Consider the following 18,322-nt stretch of genomic DNA (forward strand, 5'->3'; position numbering starts at 1 on the left):
TTTTAGGATTGTTTCTTCTATTTCTGTGAAGAATGTCTTTGGTATTTTCATGGGGATTGCACTCAATCTATAGACGGCTTTGAGTAGTATGGCTGTTTTAACAATATCAATTCTTCTGACCCATGAACACGGGACATCTTTCCATTTGTTTATGGCTTTGATGTCTTCCAGCAACGTCTTTTAGTTTTATTGTACAGATCTTTCACTTCCTTGGTTAAATTTATTCCTAAGCATTTTACATTTTGAGTGCTTCTGTGAGTGTGATCATCTTCTAGAATTCTTTTTTAGATGCCTCATCATTAGCATAAAGGAATGCAACTAATTTCTGTATGTTGATCTTGCATCTCGCCACTTTACTGAAATAGTTGATTAATGCAACAATTAATATTTTTGACTGAGTTTTTAGGATTTTCTTTATATATGAACATATCATCAGCAAATAGTGACGATTTTACTTCTTTTCTAATTTAGATGTATTCCTTTGCTTTGCCTAACTGCTGTAGCTAGGACTTCCAATATTATATTGGATAGGAGTAATGAGAGTGGGCATCTTTTGTCTTATTCCTGATCTTGGAGGAAATACTTTTGGTTTTTCTCCATTGAGTATAATGTTAGCTGTGAGTCTGTCATATGTGGCCCTTATTATGTTGAGGTATGTTCCTTCTACACCCAATTTATTAAGAGTTTTTGCTTGTTTGTTTTACCACGAAAGGATGCTGTGTTTTGTCAAATGCTTTTTCTGCATCTGTTGAGATGAAGTGATTTTTATCTTTCATTTTATTGATGTATTAACATTTATTGATTTACATATGTTGAATTGTTCTTGTATCCCAGGGGTAAATTCCACTTGGTCATGGTGTATAATCCTTTTAAGGTGTCCTTGAATTCAGTTTGCTAATATTGTGTTGATTTGTCGAGAATTTTTGCAGCTATATTTATCAGGATGTTCGTCTATAGTTTTCTTTTCTTGTGGTATCTTTATGTGGTTTTGGTGTCAAGGTAATGCTGGCTTTGTAGAATGAGTTTGGAGTGTTCCCTGCTCCTTTCTGGAAGAGTTTGAGGAGGATTGATGTTTTCTTTAAATGCTTGGTAGAATTCTCTAGTGAAGCCATCTGGTCCTGGAATTTTCTGTGTTGAAGTTTTTTGATTACCAATTCAATCTCTTCACGGATTACCAGTCTGGTCAGATTTTCTATTTCCTGATTCAGTCTTGGAAGGTTGTGTGTTTCCAGAAATGTATCCATTTCTTCTGGCTTATGTAATTTGTTGGCATATAATTGTTCATAGTAGTCTCATGATTCTATGTATTTCTGTAATATCAGTTGTAACGTCTCCTCTTTCATTTCTAACTTGGAGTCTTTTTTTTTCTTAGTCTGGCTAAAGGTTTGTCAATTTTGTTTATCTTTTCAAAGAACCAGCTCTTAGTTTCGTTAATCCTTTCTATTGTTTTTCTGGTCTCTGTTTCATTTATTTCTGCTCTAACCTTTATTATTTCTTTCCTTCTGCTAACTTCTGGCTTAATTTGGTCTTCATTTTCTAGTTCCTTAAGGTGCAAAGTTAGGTTGTTTGAATTCTTTCTAATTTCTTAATATATGCATTTATTGCTATAAATTCTCCTCTTAGAACTGCCTTTGCTGCATCCCACAATATTTGATATGTTGTATTTCCATTTTCATTTGTTTTGAGATACAGTAAGTCCCCTACCTACAAACCTTCAAGTTGTGAACTTTCAAAGATGCGAGCATGCATTCGCATGTGCAATCACATAAGTTAATTCACATGTCTGGCATACACTGCCATGTGTGTGCATCCTTTACAAGTAGCTGTGCTTTTGTGCACTTTACTGTACAGTACTGTATGGAATACAGCAGTACAGTATCTTTATTTCAAGCCCAGAACCTGTGCCATCAATGTCAGATGTGAGTGAAATTGCAGCTTGCCCTCCATCTCCTATTGCTGACAATCCTTCAGCTCTACCATCTCCCACCTCCTCTCCCTCCTCCAGTCAGTAACTCTTCTTGCCTGTTCGCTCCACACCAGCCCCTGTAATGCCAGCTGTTGTACCATACTACTGCTTTTCAAGGTACTATATTGTAAGATTAAAAATGTTCTTTATTTTTTGTTTGTTGTTTTTTATGTATTATTTGTGTGAAAAGTATTATAAACCTATTACAGTACAGTACTATATAGCTGATTGTGTTAGTTGGGTACCTGTGCTAACTTTGTTGGACTTATGAACAAACTGGACTTACGAACACGCTCTCGGAATGGAACTCGTTCATATGTAGGGGACTTACTGTAATTTTAAAATTTCTCTTTTGATTTTGATTTCTTCTTTGACACACTGGTCGTTGAAAAGTATGCTGTTTAGTTTTCACGTATTTGTAGATTTTCCAGCTTTCTTCATGTTGCTGATTTTTTGTTTCATACCACTGTGGTCAGTGGTCAGAAAAGTCAGAAAAGATAGTTGGTATGATTTCAATCTTCTTAAGTTTGCTAACATTTGTTTTGTGTCCTATCACATGATCTATCCTGGAGAATGTTCCATGTGCACTTAACAAGAATGTGTATTTGGTTGCTTTTGGATGAATTGTTTTGTATATGTCTGTTAAGTTTGCTTGTCCTGGTTCAATTCCAATGTTTCCTTGTTGATTTTCTGTGTGGACAATCTATCCATTGATGATAGCGAGGTACTGAAGCCCTTACCACTGTTGTATTTTTGTCGACTTCTCCCCTAAGGCCTGTCAGTATTTGCTTAATATATTCCGGTGCTCAGGTGTTGGGAGCATATACATTTACAATTGTTATATCTCCTTGATGTATTGACCTCTTTGTCATTATATAAGCATCTTCTTTGATACTTGTTATCCTTTTTGTCTAGAAGTCTATTTTGTCTGATATAACTATGCCAGCTTTCTTTTGGTTTCTATTTGCTTGGAATATCATCTTTTATCCTTCCACTTTGATCCTATGTGTGTCTGTAGAGATGAAATGAGTCTCCTGTAGACAGTATATAGTTGGGTCATTTTTTTTTTTTTTGATCCATCTAGTCATTCTGTGCCTTTTGATTGGTGAGCCCAATCTATTTACATTTAATTATTTATGTGTAAGGATTTACTACTGCCATTTAATCTTTTGCCTTCTGGTTGTCTCTCCATTGTTTCTTTTTCCTTCTGTTTCTGTCTACCTTTGAAAGTTCGTGGTTTTCCATGGTGATTTGCTTAGTTTCCCCCTTTTTTATGTTACTTATCTCTGTTCGGGTTTTTACTCTGTGGTTACCAAGAGGTTTACATAAAATATCTCACAAATAGTCCTTTTTCTGCTGATAACAATTTATCTTCATTCGCCTGTAAAGGTCCCATCCTTTTACTTTTCCCCTTTTATATTTTTCATGTCACAAATTCTCTCTTTTAATGCTGCAGTTGTGTTACCAAGTTGTAGTACCTATAGTTATTCTTAATGCTCTTTTCCTTTAACCTTTATGCTATAGTTGTTTAATATACTGTTCTACAAAAGATTTAGTTTTCTAATTCCATTTATCACCTTAATCAGAGTTTTGTGTACTTTCATCTTTTCACTTCAGCTTGAAGAGCTCCTTTCCACATTTTTTGTAGTCTAGTGGTGGTGAACTCCCTCAGCTTTTGTTTATCTGGAAAAGCCTTTACTTATCCTTCATATCTGAAGGATAACTTTACTGGATAGAGTATTCTTGGTTGGCAATTTTTATCTTTCAATACTTTGAATATGTCATTACACTCCTGGCCTATAGCATTTCTCCAGAGAACTCTGGTGATAGCCTAATGGGTTTTTTTTGTAGGTTACTGTCTTTTTTTCCCTGGCTGCATCTAAAATTTTTTCATCACTGACTTTGGACAGTTTTAATATAATGTGTCTTGGATAAGGTCTTTCATGTTGAAATAATGAAGTGTTCCATCAGCCTTTGGACTTGTATATCCAGTTCCTTTCTCAGGTTTGGGAAGTTCTCAGCTATTATATCTCTGAATTCTCTCTGCTCCCTTCTCTCTCTCTTCTCCTTCTAGGATATCCATTCATCTTACGTTGGCTTTTCTAATGAAGCCTGATAGTTTTCACAGGGTTTCTCCACTTTTTAAAAATCTTAGTTCTCTCTCCTCTTCCACCTGAAACGTTTCTATATTCCTACCCTTGAGTTCACTTATTCTCTCTTCATCTGATGTGCTCTACTTTCAATGCTTTTTAATGCATTCTTCATCTCATTTATTGAGTTCTTCAGCTCTAGAATTTCTGTTTGGTTCTTTTTTAGAATTTCAATCTCTTTGCTAAATTATTCTGCTTGATAATTTTATTCCTGAGATCACTGTACTGCCTTTCTGAGTTTTCTCGTACCTCGTTGAATTTCTTCCTAATAGCTATTTTGAATTCTTTACCAGTTAGACTGCAATATTCCATGTCTTTAAGTTCTGTTGCTAGAAAAGTGTTTTTCTTCTTTTTGTGATATCACACTGCTTTGATTTTTCATAGTGTTTGATGAAAAGTGCCTCTGTCGCTGCATTTGAAGTAGCAAATGACTTTCCTATTTAAGTAAAGCTTTGTTTACTATCATTCTAATAATTCAACACACTGGTCACTAGAAGCCTTTGTTTCGTTTTCTAGAAGGTGGCGCTACAGCACAAGTTTTTGGTTTTTCTTACCTGAGCTGACTCATTACTAAGGTTGGGAGTATGAACATAAAAAAAGCCAGTGGAAAGGGAAAAAAATGGATGGTGACAGAGGTGGGGAGATGTGTGCTTAGTACCTGGGGCTTTGAGTGTGCCATAGCCCAGAAGAGGGTCCTTGAGTGGAGGTGGGGGAGTCCCAGAGGTCTGTGGGCTGTCCTCTTGCTAGAATACCAGGGCAGACAGCAAGAAACTCATTCTTTCAGCTCTCTCTGCCTTCTTCTCTCTTCTTTCTCTGCCCCAAGTTGCTGTGGTCTCTCCTCACAGAGTCCCTCCAGCTGCAGTACTCAGCCAGGTAAACTCCCCACCCCAGCTTACCACCTTCACCCTCCACCTCTGCCACAGGTCGTGCTGGCCCACTGCCACCCCTGCTGCTCCTGGCCTGGCTCTGTAGCTTCCTCGGAGGTCCAATCCACTCACTTTCTTGGGCACTGATGAGTTGATCTCTTGGGTGTCCTAGTGTGCTGTGTAGAGGCACTTTTTTTTGGTTATGGATATCCAATTAGTTGTAAATCAAAGGGGGAGAGAGAAAAGGAACCATGCACGCCACCATGATACTGACATCACCAAGACCTATCCAACTTTTAATATTACCACAACCTTTTGAAAGGGCCATCATCCCACCAAATTAAAATATTTTTATTCCTCTGTCCATAGTGCAGCTTTTCCGACCTGTGTTGACTCAAATCATTTCTTCTGCCTAGAATGAGCTTCCTATCCCTCTCTCAGAGTCCTAGCCTTACCATGATTTGGCATGCTGTGTTTATAATTATCCCTTGAGGCCTAGTTCAAACGTCACTTTCTCCATGATGCCTCTAGTTAGGAAAAAAAAAGTCTCCTTCTTTCAAATTTCCATGATCGTTTTTCCTTATCTTCCTTATGGCATCTAAAACTCTGCCTTATATAAGCAGCTAACTGTGTACCTTACTTGTCTATAAACAGCTTGATGGCAATATGTGAATTTCGCCCAATTATTGGCGAAATGATAGGTGATTTTGAAATAAATGCTTTTTGGCCTCCATTTCTAGCAAGCTATTCCCCAAATAATTTCAGTGATTTGCCCTTTCATTCTCAAGTAGAATTATTTCTTTGAAAACAGAACATTTCCTCAGTGTATCAAAGTCAAGAATAATTTCCCCTTCCTAACAAGTAAACCAGTAGAAGGTTCCAACAGTTCAGTAATTATCGTAATTCCAGAAAGCTGTATAACTTAGGCAAGGAACACAAAGCTTTTCTATCAAAACAAGTCCAAAATATACTTCCTAAATGTGATGAAGACAAGCCAAGTTATTTTTTAATCGCTTAATGTTTGGATTATAAAGACCAGTCATGTAAGAAACTGATTTTTCCATTTAAAAATTATAATATTTGAAAGCATCGTTTCCCAAATTTTAAGATGTTAAGAGTAATTTAATAAAGTGTACATGAGGAAGACTGGGAGGACTTAAAGGAATAGCTTCCCAAATTTCAAGTTGAAGACTAACATACCGACCTTCTTGTTTCCCTGAAATTACTTCTGCATGAGAGTCAGAAAACAGAAAGTCGAAGTGCACAGGGATGTCGGTCAGAAGGTCTTCTAGAATGGCTTTCTGTTGACTGTAAGACAATCCAGAAATTTACATATCAATATATTATATCCTGAATTTTTCTGTTTTAGAAAGAAAAAAAAAAACCCTATGGCTCTGGTATATCTTATGTGAAAAAAAATTTTTTTAAACCAAAGCAGTTCATTGAAAAGATTGTTTATTTTAAGAAGGAATTTTCATGTAAAATAGATAGCTAGTGGGAAGCAGCCGCATAGCAAAGGGAGATCAGCTGGGTGCTTTGTGACCACCTAGAGGGGTGGGATAGGGAGGGTGGGAGGGAGATGCAAGAGGGAGGAGACATGGGGATATATGTATACATATAGCTGATTCATTTTCTTATACAGCAGAAACTAACACAACATTGTAAAGCAATTATACTCCAATAAAGATGTTAAAAAAAGAGAGAAGGAATTTTCAGAAGTTGTGTAAATTATGTGATTCCAAAATGTAAAACTACAACTGCAAACAATCCTTAAACTAATAAAATAGAAAATCAGTTTTTTTATGACAACTTTACAGTTTACTATTTATAGTCATAAATAAGTACATTAAAAGATATTTGGTGAGTTCTGACTAAGGGAATAGGTCTGGTACTACTCCAGATTTGAAAAAATAATTTTTAATGTCTTCCTTTTGATGATGATGATGGAAGAGGAAGACAAGGAGGAGGGAGATGAGGGGGATGAAGAGGGAGAAAACCCACCACAGCCAATACCACCACCAGGCTGGCTGGCCCTGCCCTCGTGGGAAGGATCACCTTTCAGGGAGGATTCTCATTCCAGCTGTGCAGAGAATGTAGAGAGGGGTCTCTTTGTGTTTTGCCCGTGGTACATGCTCTGCAGCGAAGTTCAAGAGCGGAGAAATGTAATCACTGACTTTCTCTGGAGAGGTAGCGAACTCTGAAATGCCTACAGAAAAAGGACACTCATGTTAACAAGTAGATCCTTTAGCTTATAAGGTATTCTTCTTCATAAACTGTCACTGTTTGCAGATGACATGATACTACACACAGAAAATCCTAAAGACACCACCAAAAAACTACTAGAGCTCATCAATGAATTTGATGAAGTTGCCGGATACAAAATAAACATACAGAAATCTGTTGCATCTATACACTAACAACGAACTATCAGGAAGAGAAATTAAGGAAACAATCCCGTTTACCATCACATCAAAAAGAACAAAATACCTAGGAATAAACCTACTTAAGCAGGTAAAAGACCTGTATTCTGAAAACTATAAGACACTGATGAAAGAAACTGAAGACAACACAAACAGGTGGAAAGATATACTGTGTTCTTGGACTGAAGAATTAATACTGTTAAAATGACCACACTACCTAAGTCAATCTACAGATTCAATGCAATCCCTATCATTTTTCACAGAACTAGAACAAGTAATTTAAAAATTTGTATGGAAACACAAAAGAATCCGAACAGCCAAAACAAACCTGAGAAAGAAAAGAACTGGTGGTATCACACTCCCTGACTTCAGACTGTATTACAAAACTACAGTAATCAAAACAGCATGGTACCGGCACAAAAACAGACATATAGATCAATGGAACAGAATAGAGAGCTCAGAAATAAACCCACGCACTTAGAGTCACCTAATCTACAACAAAGGAGGCAAGAATATACAATGGAGAAAAGACAGTCTCGTCAGTGAATGGTGCTGGGAAAACTGGACAGCTACATGTAAAAGAATGAAATTAGAACATTTTCTCATACCATATACAAAAATAAACTCAAAATTGATTAAAGACCTAAATGTCAGATCAGAAGCCATAAAACTCCTAGAGAAAACATAGGCAGAACACTCTTTGGCATAAAAAGTAGCAATATTTTTTTTGGATCTGTCTCCTAAGGCAGAGGAAAGGAAAGCAAAAATAAACAAATGCAACCTAATTAAACGTAAAAGCTCTTGCACAGAAAAGGAAATCATCGACAAAACAAAAAAGACAACCTACTGAATGGGAGAAAATATTTGCAAGTGATATGACCAATAGAGTTAATATCCAACATATATAAACAGCTCATACAACTCAATATCAAAAAAAGCAAACAACCCGATTAACAAATGGTCAGAAGACCTGAAGAGACATTTTTCCAAAGAAGACATACAGATAGATGGCACATAAAAAGATGATCAACATCCCTGATCATCAGGGAAATGCAAATCAAAACCACAATGAGATATCACCTCACACCTGTCAGAATGGATATCATCAAAAAGACCATAAACAAAAAATACTGGCAAGGATTTAGAGATAAGAGAACACTTGTACACTGCTGGTGGGAATGTAAATTGGTGTCGCCACTGCGGAAAACAGTATGGAGGTTCCTCAAAAAACTAGAAACAGAACTACCATGTGATCCAGCAATTCCACTCCTGGGTATATAGCTGAAGGAAACAAAAGCACTATTAGAAAAGATACATGCACCCCAATTTTCACAGCAGCATTATTTACAATTGCCAAGATATGGAAGCAACCTAAGTGTCCATCAACAGATAAAGATGTGGTATGTGTATGCAATGGAATACTACTCAGCCAGAAAAAAGAATAAATTTTTGCCATTTGCAACAACACAGGGTGCACCTGTAGGGTATCATGCTTAGTGAAATAAGTCAGACAGAGAAAGACAAATACTGTTTATTATCACTTATATGTGGAATCTAAAAAATACAACAAACTAGTGAATATAAAAAAAAAGAAACAGACTCACAGATATAGAGAACAAACTAGTGGTTACCAGTGGGGAGAGGGGAGGGGGAGGGGCAAGATAAGGGTAGGGGATTAAGAGGTACAAAAGAAAAAAAAGTTATGCTTCTTTAACGAGGCTAATTTGAGAGCAATTCACACTACACACCATACACTCTTAGTTTTTCCCTATCCCTCTGGCAACTCCTTCCACAGCGTCTCGGCTGTCAAGTGACGGTGGTGCTACCTGTTCAGTCCTATGCTCTCTTCTCAGTCATCACAGACCTAATTGAGCCACTATTGTGTGTCAGACACTTGGGATCAGCTGCACATGAGCTCGCCCCTGCCCTTGAGAAACACGCCCCCACTGTCCTCAGCAGGTTCACTCACTCCCATGGCGGCCATCACCATCTATGCCTCAGATCTCCGAATCTTAATCGCAGCCATCCAGCTCTCTTCCCCAACCTCCAGATCAGTATGTAGTAACTGTCCACTGGACACAGCCATGTGCTTGTCCTCACAGCAACATATGTAAACCCAAACTCAACTTCCACTGTAAACCTGGCTCCTGCTGCTCGTGACCTACCTTAGCAACCCCAGCCAGTATCCTGGATAAAATCCCTCTCCCTCACCCCAACGTGTGTTCTGGGTTTCACTGATCGCCTATCCTTGGCTCTGCTCACACTATTTCACTTCTCATCTCTGCTGGACACCACCAGCCTCTGCCAGCCTGCTGCAGCACATCCTACTCTCAAGTCCTGGCAATCCCCAACCACTCTCCGTGGTCTGAGATCTTCCTGGCCTGAGATCCTCTGGTGGCTCCTCAATGCCCTCCAGATAAAGCTCAGCTCTAGAACAGCATAACGTGCCCTGAGCACTCACCTATCCCATCTCTTGCCACATTCTTTCCATTTGGCTTCAACTAGACTGCATAAAATTTCTGTAATGCATCATACTCTGGCCTTAGGGCCCCTGCAGCTCCACCAGGAAGAGGTTTCCCTCTGACTGCCTCCCTCCCCCCACCCCTTTCACCTGGCTGACTCCCGCTCACCCACCGAGCTATGCCCTCTCTGGAAGTCCTCCCTAACAGGACCCTGAAGGCGAGCTCTCATTACATTCCATGCTTACCCCTACCTCTCGGTGGAGCACTCATTCCACCTCATCGAAACTACCTATTTACTTGCCTGTCTCACTTCAACTGGAAGTTTCTTGAGGGCACAAACTGTGTCTTGTTCAAATTTATTCTCAGCACCTGACACAGTCTCTTGGCAAATAGCAGCTGCTCAACAAATATTTGTTGAATGAGTACCTAAGTGAATGACTATTTCCAGCTGTCATTTAGCCTACAACATTAAAGCTGAGGGGGATTCTAGAAGTCCAAAATTTATTTCACAGATTAGGAAACTGTGGACTCAGAAAGATTAAGCGATCTGTCAAAGCAATCAGCATCAAGCAATCTAAAAGCCAGATTTTTTGGAGTCCACATACATTGCCATTTCAATAGACACCAAGCCCAAAGCTATCTAGAATCTATTAAGTAAGGAAATTTCTAGAGTTTTGCTATAATGCTATACACAAGAGCCCATGCTTCAGGACAGAGAAGTACTATAAAAAGGTACCTGAATTTCCACTTCAAACATTTCCTGTAGCATCAAAGAGAATCATATTCAGACTGATTTTAATGAGATTCTGGTGTGTACCCTGGGATGCTATGGTAGCTGCCCCTTGTTCTCAGGGGACAACTCCAAGGCATGAAAGTTTTCATCTTATTCCATGAGAGCAGGTAATCACTGATGGAACCTGGGATGTGAAGCCAGACGAAATGCAAAGTGCTTTACAGAGTTTAAGTTTTTAATTTTCTGGTGAATTTATTTGGTCAATATTACTTTAACCCTGAAAGTGTTTCTAGATTTAGAGACACATAAAAATGTAAGAAATGGGAAAATAGAAAACTGAAAGTCATTCACTAAGACTTACAGAGAAAATGATCTTCTATGAATAACTTTAAAAAAATGTTCACGGGGGCTTCCCTGGTGGCGCAGTGGTTAAGAATCCGCCTGCCAGTGCAGGGGACACAGGTTCAAGCCCTGGTCCCGGAAGATCCCACATGCCACGGAGCAACTAAGCCTGTGCGTCACAACTAGTAAGCCTGCACGCCACAACTACTGAAGTCTGCGCACCCTAGAGCCCATGCTCCGCAACGAGAAGCCTGCGCACCACAACGAAGAGAAGCCCCCGCTCGCCCCAACTAGAGAAAGCCCGCACGCATCAACAAAGACCCAACTCAGCCAAAAATAAATAAATTAATTTAAAAAAATGTTCATGGAAATGTACTCTGGTAACAAAATAATGCTTATACAAGACGCTCAGAGTAAGTTCCCTCTCTTTAACCTGAAAAATGAGGTAGAGATTTTGAATTTTCTGAGCTATATGCTGGTGCCAAGCTGCCCAAACCTCAAAGAACAGTCAACCTGTCGAGTGTTGCCTGAAGAAAGAAGTGGGACTGACTTATTCACTGAAGAATGAGTAGGATGCAAAAGGTCTACAGTCCTGGTAGACTGTTATTTATGAGGACAGGTTTTCTTATCAGTTAAAACTAATCTCTTTTTCACTTACATTTTTGAAATGGGAGATAGTAAGCTATGACAGCTATTTTTTGTCGACATTCTCTAATATATTCAAAGATAAATTCTTCAGAATTTTTTAATATTTTACTATTCAACACATTAACTAAATGAAACAAAAGTGCTGAAACTCTATTAAGATCTATGGTCCAATCACATCAGTGATTATCAACCATCAAGACGTAAGGTGCCTGTTCCAAGGTACTCCTGAGATCTTCCATTCCTAACACTCTTGACAGAAGGGTGCTGCCCTTTTCTGTATCTGATACAGATACAGAAAAAGGTTGAGAACCACTGATTTAAATTGTCTAACGAGGAAGGCAAATCCCAATTTTTACATCACACACTGACTTAGAAATCACAGTATCTTTAAAACTAGACATAATGATATCAGCTCTTCTAAGTTCTATTGTCACTCTTCTTAAATAACCTAGATGATTAGAAATGCACTGGGGTAGCAATTTTTAAAAATAACAATACATACCAATGTATTCAAGTACAGATATCCATGAGTTATCTGAGATTACCTTGTCATTAAGGATAGAGACCAACGGCTACCACCTAGAAAACCATCCCTCCATAATTAACGTCAACTAGCCAACATCTGAGCAGACACCATAAGTAAAGGCACTATGGTAATGCTGCAGGAGACAAAAAAGACAGACAAGGGTTTAGGCTATTTTATGAAGGTATCAGTCACCTTATGCAAGATGAACAGAAAAGGGGAAACAGAGTGAAACAAGGAGATCAACTGGGTCCTGGTGTGAGCTCTGAATGAGGGTGATGACTGCAAGGAGAGAAAGGGAAAGACGTGAAAGCCAGCACAGAGAATGAAAAGGCAGAGCCTGGTTACCAGTCACGTATTTATCATTCACATACCGGGTTTTATTTTCATAACCACAGGCTTTCGGTTTTTATCCCGCATTTGCCTGATATCCAACAGATCATGAGGATTGCCGTTATGCCTTGGCCAGCAATAAACAAATATCCGAGACCCGCTGCTCCCACAGTCCACCACGATACCATAGTTCACATTGGGGTTATTGGTGTCTGTAGCTTCAATGTCAGTAACTCGTGCCAAGTACCTTGTTTAGAGAAACAAACACATACTTTTAATGAGACAGAGACTATCAATGATGCAAGAAACAAACACTAAATCAGTGATCTCTAAGCTGTGTGGTAGCACCACCGTAACACTTTCACAACTGCCGAATGATTAAAAAGTCAAAAGAAAACAAAAAAGTGATAGTGATAAAAGTCATCTAGAGCAGATACACACTCATCATTCCCTTAACTAAGTTCAAATAAGCTCTGAAAAGCAAAACTCTATTTCCAAACTATGAACATTAACTGAAAAATTAGCTTAAAGGTATCACAGGAGAAGCTTATGCTTAAATCCTCTTATGATGTGGATTTGGTGGTAAATGACTAAACCATTTCAAACAGTTTAATTTTTCATGCTATGCTGTATTCGGTACAAAATCTGTTTCCTCCAGCTGCCTGCTCCTTAAATTCCATCCAAGTCCCCAAAGTCTGGAAGTCATCACATGAAGGTATGGCATCCCATCTAGAAAACAAATGTTTTCTCCTCCTACCTTTGAAACTTCTTATCTCTGGAGAGCCGCCCATACTTATTTCGGATTATGACAACGGAAAAGTATAAAAGTGAGACAGCAGCAGCCAGAACGCTAATGACGAGAATCTGGCGTAAGTTGGTGTTCAGAATTCGGGGACACCCCACTGGAGAGATGCTGAAATGCCAGGAAGCCGGAAGAAGACAGGAGATGCCGATCCTGAAATTTCAAAAGGCAGGTTTAGCTAAAGCCGTCTGCTCCAGAGAGGCCTCGCCTCACTTCCACTGATCTGAAAGTTAAGACATTCAGCTTGAGCTGCCCCTACTTCCCTGCTGGTAGGTCATCGGTATACCTGCATCTTCCACGTTGCTATTTTGCTATGTTAACTCGTTATTATAAAATTACATGAATGAGAATTCAGCCCTGATGACACTTCTGTGTTCCCCCTTTCTGGAGAGTATTAAGTAGTTTTATTTGTGCCCGGCTTTGTTCCAAAAATAGAATTATAGACAGCTTATAAGGATAAGTTCAATAAGATAAATGAGTAAATCTATAATGAAACCAGGTTTAAGGAGGCTGAATTTACAGCCCAGAAACACACGTAATAAGGAAAGCCTGCAAAGGTGGCTGAGCATGACAGCGACCCAAAACCCTGTCTGTTACAGCAGAAACATATAAACAGCCCAGGAGGAATAAGATTTTCTAACACTGAATCCCGAGGCCAATCTCTCCCGTGCTGATTGCATGAGAAAAAGGGAAAAAACCGTATCTTTAACAACATCCCCGCAGCAGTCAATAAATACGTTTGGTATACCCTGTGTTTTTAGAAATATTCCTGAGACATTTTTGCAAATAAACTTTCTTCTCAGTTTGTCAGGAATGAGAGACTCTTATTAGGCTTAAAAAACAAAACAAAACAAAACAAACCTTGCTGCCTTTGGGATAAATTCTACTGTTTACTGTTAATTTCTACACTTTTCCCTTTAAAGAGTGCTTCATGGACTAAAATATCTCACAGAAGGGGGAGGGATCCCGCTAACCCAATGGAATTTTCTATTTGTAGTTTCTGGTCTCCATGTGGGTTCTTGGGCCACGCCATGGAGTTTATCACCCCTCCTGTACCTCCGAGGCTTACAGGCGGTCATCCTGTGCTTAATACAACTCCTCCCAGATTCCAACATGTGTGCCCTGTACAGTAAACTACATGAACCCCACCTTCCTTCTGTGACAGGTGCCCCCCTGGGGCCCTGGAAGAACAAAGGTGTTAAACAGAAGTGTAGCACGACTCTGAACACTTCTCACTTGGGATTTAGATTCTTCCCCCCTCTCGAGACCTGCTTCTGTGGCACCAAATCTTGGGTTTTACAGTGCCGGTGATTCGGCACCATCACTCACCTCCCCATGCTGGCAGGTCAGAGGTCAGGCGAGGCCCTGGGAGTCAGTCCTCACACACCATTACAGAAGGCCTCCTGGTGCCAGAGCCCTCCTGTTCCAGGAAGCGACAAAAGTCACAAAGACAGCACAAGCCAAGGAGACGCTATGTTCTTTATCAAGTGCCTGCTTAAGCCCAAGCACACGTAATCTGGTCTGTGATCATTGCAGCGGAGCTCTTAGCTCGGTTTATTCTGAGCAACACACTTCGAAGTTAATTTCATGCTATCAGAGACACAGGCCTAAATCAAAAGAGATAATAACAGTCTGGCATTTTTACCTAAATGCGAATCAGTGATGCCAAAATACAGGTCACCGAACAGGTCTTAACCACCTTATGGTGCTGAATGTTAAGGAAGATTAGGGGTGGGAGTAGGAGGCAGGCAGAATGAATAACCGAATGGGAGTCTGAACTCTCCATTCAGCTGATAAATACCTACTAGATCGCTCTTTTATGTACAAAGTACCATGCAAGGCACCATGTTCCGAGGGAGCTCTGTCACCTTCACCATGGCTGCCACTCCTTCAGCTCCCAGACCTCAAATCACAGGAGAACAGGAGGCCGGGGCCTCCTTCCAACCTGCCGGATCCGAAGGACGCGTGATCCTGGGTCTCCTTCTTGGTCTTGTGGCACCGATGTACCTCTTCCAGGCCTCTCACGACAGCTGTCTCCGCTAGTCTGCTTCTTAGCTCTTGAATGATTCCTTCTCAGGACCCTCCACGTCTCGGCGTTTCTGCACATCCTGTCTGCTGTTCCCCAGGTTCTCTGTCTTGGCTCCAATCTCTTCTAACTCTAATCTTTGTTCCTGGTCAACTTCACTTACTGCTTCAATGATCCGACAGCTCAGAACTTTCTTTCTCCACCCCAGGCTTCTCCTCTGAGCTACAGATACGTATCTTCAAGCACCTACCAACACCCCCATCTGAACATCGCACGGGCCCATGAGAAACATTTCTAAAGCTGAACCCTTCCACTGTAGCCCTCATCCTCTCCTCCCACGCTCCTCCTCTCAGTCTCAACCCCACCGACTGCTCAAGCAGAAACTAGGGAGTCGTGCCTGACCCCTCCCTCCTCCTCATCCTCCCGAGCCGACTTCTTACGGAGTCCTTCCATTTCTCTAACCTCCGTTCCTCTAAAGCCTGTCCCTTTTCTTAGCAATCTCTTACTCTTACGTGGCCTATCAGGACAGCAGCCTAACTTGTCAGTCTCCCACCTGCAGTCTCAACCCAGAGGCTCTCCAGTTCCTCACCCCATAGCTTCAGGCAGATTCTTCAACAGAAACTGACATCCACCCCATCCCTGCTCGGGTCCAGGATCCTGTTAATCTTGTGCTGGAAATCCTCCAACGGCTCCCCTTGCAAGTAAATAAAGGTCAAAGGCTGTACCCTGACTCCCCGTCCTACGGGATCCGGACATCTGTTACTGCTCTGACCTCACCGTCCCTCTCCCTTTCTCACTTCACTCCAGCCACACTGGTGTCCACACTGTCTTCACACACGCCAGGCACTGTCTGGTCTCAGAGCCTCTGAATGTGCTGCTCCCTCTGCTTGGAAATAATCCATATGGCTTATTTTTTCACTCCCTTCAGATCTTTACTCAATGTCACCTTCTCAGGAAGGCACGCCCTGGCCACCCAGTCTATAACTGCAGGCTCTCCCCTCCATCCAGCTCCCTTCCCTGGGTTATTTCTCTTCCTTAGCATTCACGTATTTATTAACTTTTTTTTTTTTTTTTTTTTTGCCACACCACATGCATGCAGGTTCCTGGTTCCCCAACCAGGGATCGAACCCATGCCCTCTGCAGTGGAAGCTCGGAGTCTTAACCGCTGGACCACCAGAGAAGTCCCTTTATGAACTTCTTATATAGTGCTTATTATGTGCCAGGCCCTGCTGAAATGCTTTGCAAATACTAATCTATTCCTCCTATCGACCACCAAGGTAGGTACTATTTGCATAATATTTTACAGATGAAGCAGGGAGGCTGAGTAATGTGCCTGAGGTCACACAGCTAATAAAAGGTGAATATAAATAAAAGAGCTGGGATTCAAGCATGTGAATCCATACTCCTATCCTGTCCTCTAACACACTCTGTGTGTGTGTGTGTGTGTGTGTGTGTGTGTTTGCATTTCTCTTGCTCATGTATCTCCTCCTCCAGAATGCCAGCCCCACAAGGGGCCAGATTTAGGTCTGCTTGGCTGCATTCCCGGCGTGGCAGCCCCTAGGAAAGGGCCTGGCAAAGAGTCAAGTTTCAGAGTTCTGGGACCGAAAAGGGTTACAAACTTATACACTAGGGTAATCTTTCCAAAACAAACAGTAATCATGACACCTCCCCACCTCCCCATTTTTCTCTCTCACTCAGGAAAAAGTCCTAACTCCTTAGGATGGTAAAGGAGGTCCTTCTTGATCTAGTCTTGCGCTATTCCATACAGTAGCCATTGCCACATGTGGCTAAAGTAATTTAAATTAAAAATTCAGTTTCTCCAGACTCACAGATACAGAGAACAAACTAAGTGGCTACCAGTGGGGAGAGGAAAGGAGGGAGGGGCAAGTGAGGGGTAGGGGATTAAAGATGTTCATCACAGTATTATGTATAATAGCAAAACACTGTTCTAAACTAATGTGCCTTACAGGGGGGTGGGTTAAATTAAACATGGTCCATGTATGCAATGGACTACAATGTGACTGTTAGAGGTGCTGACACAGATCTACATTTATTGACATGGAAAGATACTCATGATAGGTTAAGTGAAAAACCTAACATCATGCATAGAGAGGAGAAAATGGAAGGAGAAAAACCAAAATGTTAACAGTGGTTAGTTATTTCTGAGTAGTGAGATAATGGATCATCTCTATTCTCTTCCCTAGGCTTGCCTAGGTTGCTTAAAGGGCATATATTAATTTTATCATCAGAAGAAACAACAGAACTGTCTTTAACAAGCTACCTTTGACTGATATCTCCAGTTTCCGGCATCCAATCCTCTTCTGGGTATATCAAGAAAGCCCGTCTTCAAAACTCTTCATGGCACAGGAATTCCAGTCTGAACATTTTAAAAAATCGATAATTATGTGATAGCTGAACTACGAACAAAAGAAAAGAATGTTTAATTAACAGCTTAAAGTCAAGGTCCTTGGGGGAAGAAAGGCCTTTCATGATTCAACGATTTGTATTATGAAGTGACATGAAGGGCAGAGAGGAGTAATACGACTGACTCCAATCTCAAGGCTTCTGCAGATTGGTAATGGAGAAAATACCAATACCCAAGAAATAATCAAGAGAGTAACAGAAGGCAATGTTAAATTATCTGGACTCCTGCTGTACCAGTTCAAAGAGCACGGTGAAGGCTACATGTTAACAGGAAGATTCCTGCAGGTGGGAAGTAGGCTTTGGATGGGGGAGGAGAAAAGAGAGTACCTTTCAAAGAAGAGGCCCTGTTGGGATGCACCATGGCAAACTTAGTAAATGTTATTTAATCCGGTGTTTGTCTTAGGCCTTTTTTTTTTTTTGAGATATGAGATGACTTTGACAATGAGGATGAATAGATATTTTTTGTAAGTTACAAAATTTGTGTTTAAAGACAGATAGAAAATAGGACAGCTTGTAAATTGCTAAAGTAATTACTTTCATTTAGGACAAAAGTATGGCTGAATATCACCCAGCAGACAACAATACGGTAATTTGATCTTAAAATGTAAACTCCAGCTGTATTTGCAG

The 18,322-nt window shown here is 40.4% G+C and overlaps 1 protein-coding gene across 4 annotated transcripts in view; it reads right to left on the reverse strand.

Moving 5' to 3' along the window:
- ENTPD4 (ectonucleoside triphosphate diphosphohydrolase 4) overlaps positions 1–18,322 on the reverse strand; it is a 39,623-nt gene that overhangs the window by 16,212 nt on the left and 5,089 nt on the right. For 3 of the 4 annotated variants that reach the window (XM_067745165.1, XM_067745162.1, XM_067745164.1), the window contains 6 exons: positions 17,553–17,648; positions 14,575–14,665; positions 13,201–13,398; positions 12,485–12,690; positions 7,038–7,188; positions 6,187–6,290 (listed from right to left, as the gene is read on the reverse strand). In XM_067745165.1, the coding sequence (XP_067601266.1) occupies positions 6,187–6,290; positions 7,038–7,188; positions 12,485–12,690; positions 13,201–13,398; positions 14,575–14,582 (667 nt within the window). In that variant the 5' untranslated portion in view covers positions 14,583–14,665; positions 17,553–17,648. Of the gene's footprint in view, positions 1–6,186; positions 6,291–7,037; positions 7,189–12,484; positions 12,691–13,200; positions 13,399–14,574; positions 14,666–17,552; positions 17,689–18,322 lie in introns of all 4 variants that reach the window. The other variant, XM_067745163.1, reaches the window with a different exon arrangement.

This window comes from Pseudorca crassidens, chromosome 7 (genome assembly GCF_039906515.1).
Source record: "Pseudorca crassidens isolate mPseCra1 chromosome 7, mPseCra1.hap1, whole genome shotgun sequence".
Lineage (NCBI taxonomy): Eukaryota > Metazoa > Chordata > Mammalia > Artiodactyla > Delphinidae > Pseudorca > Pseudorca crassidens.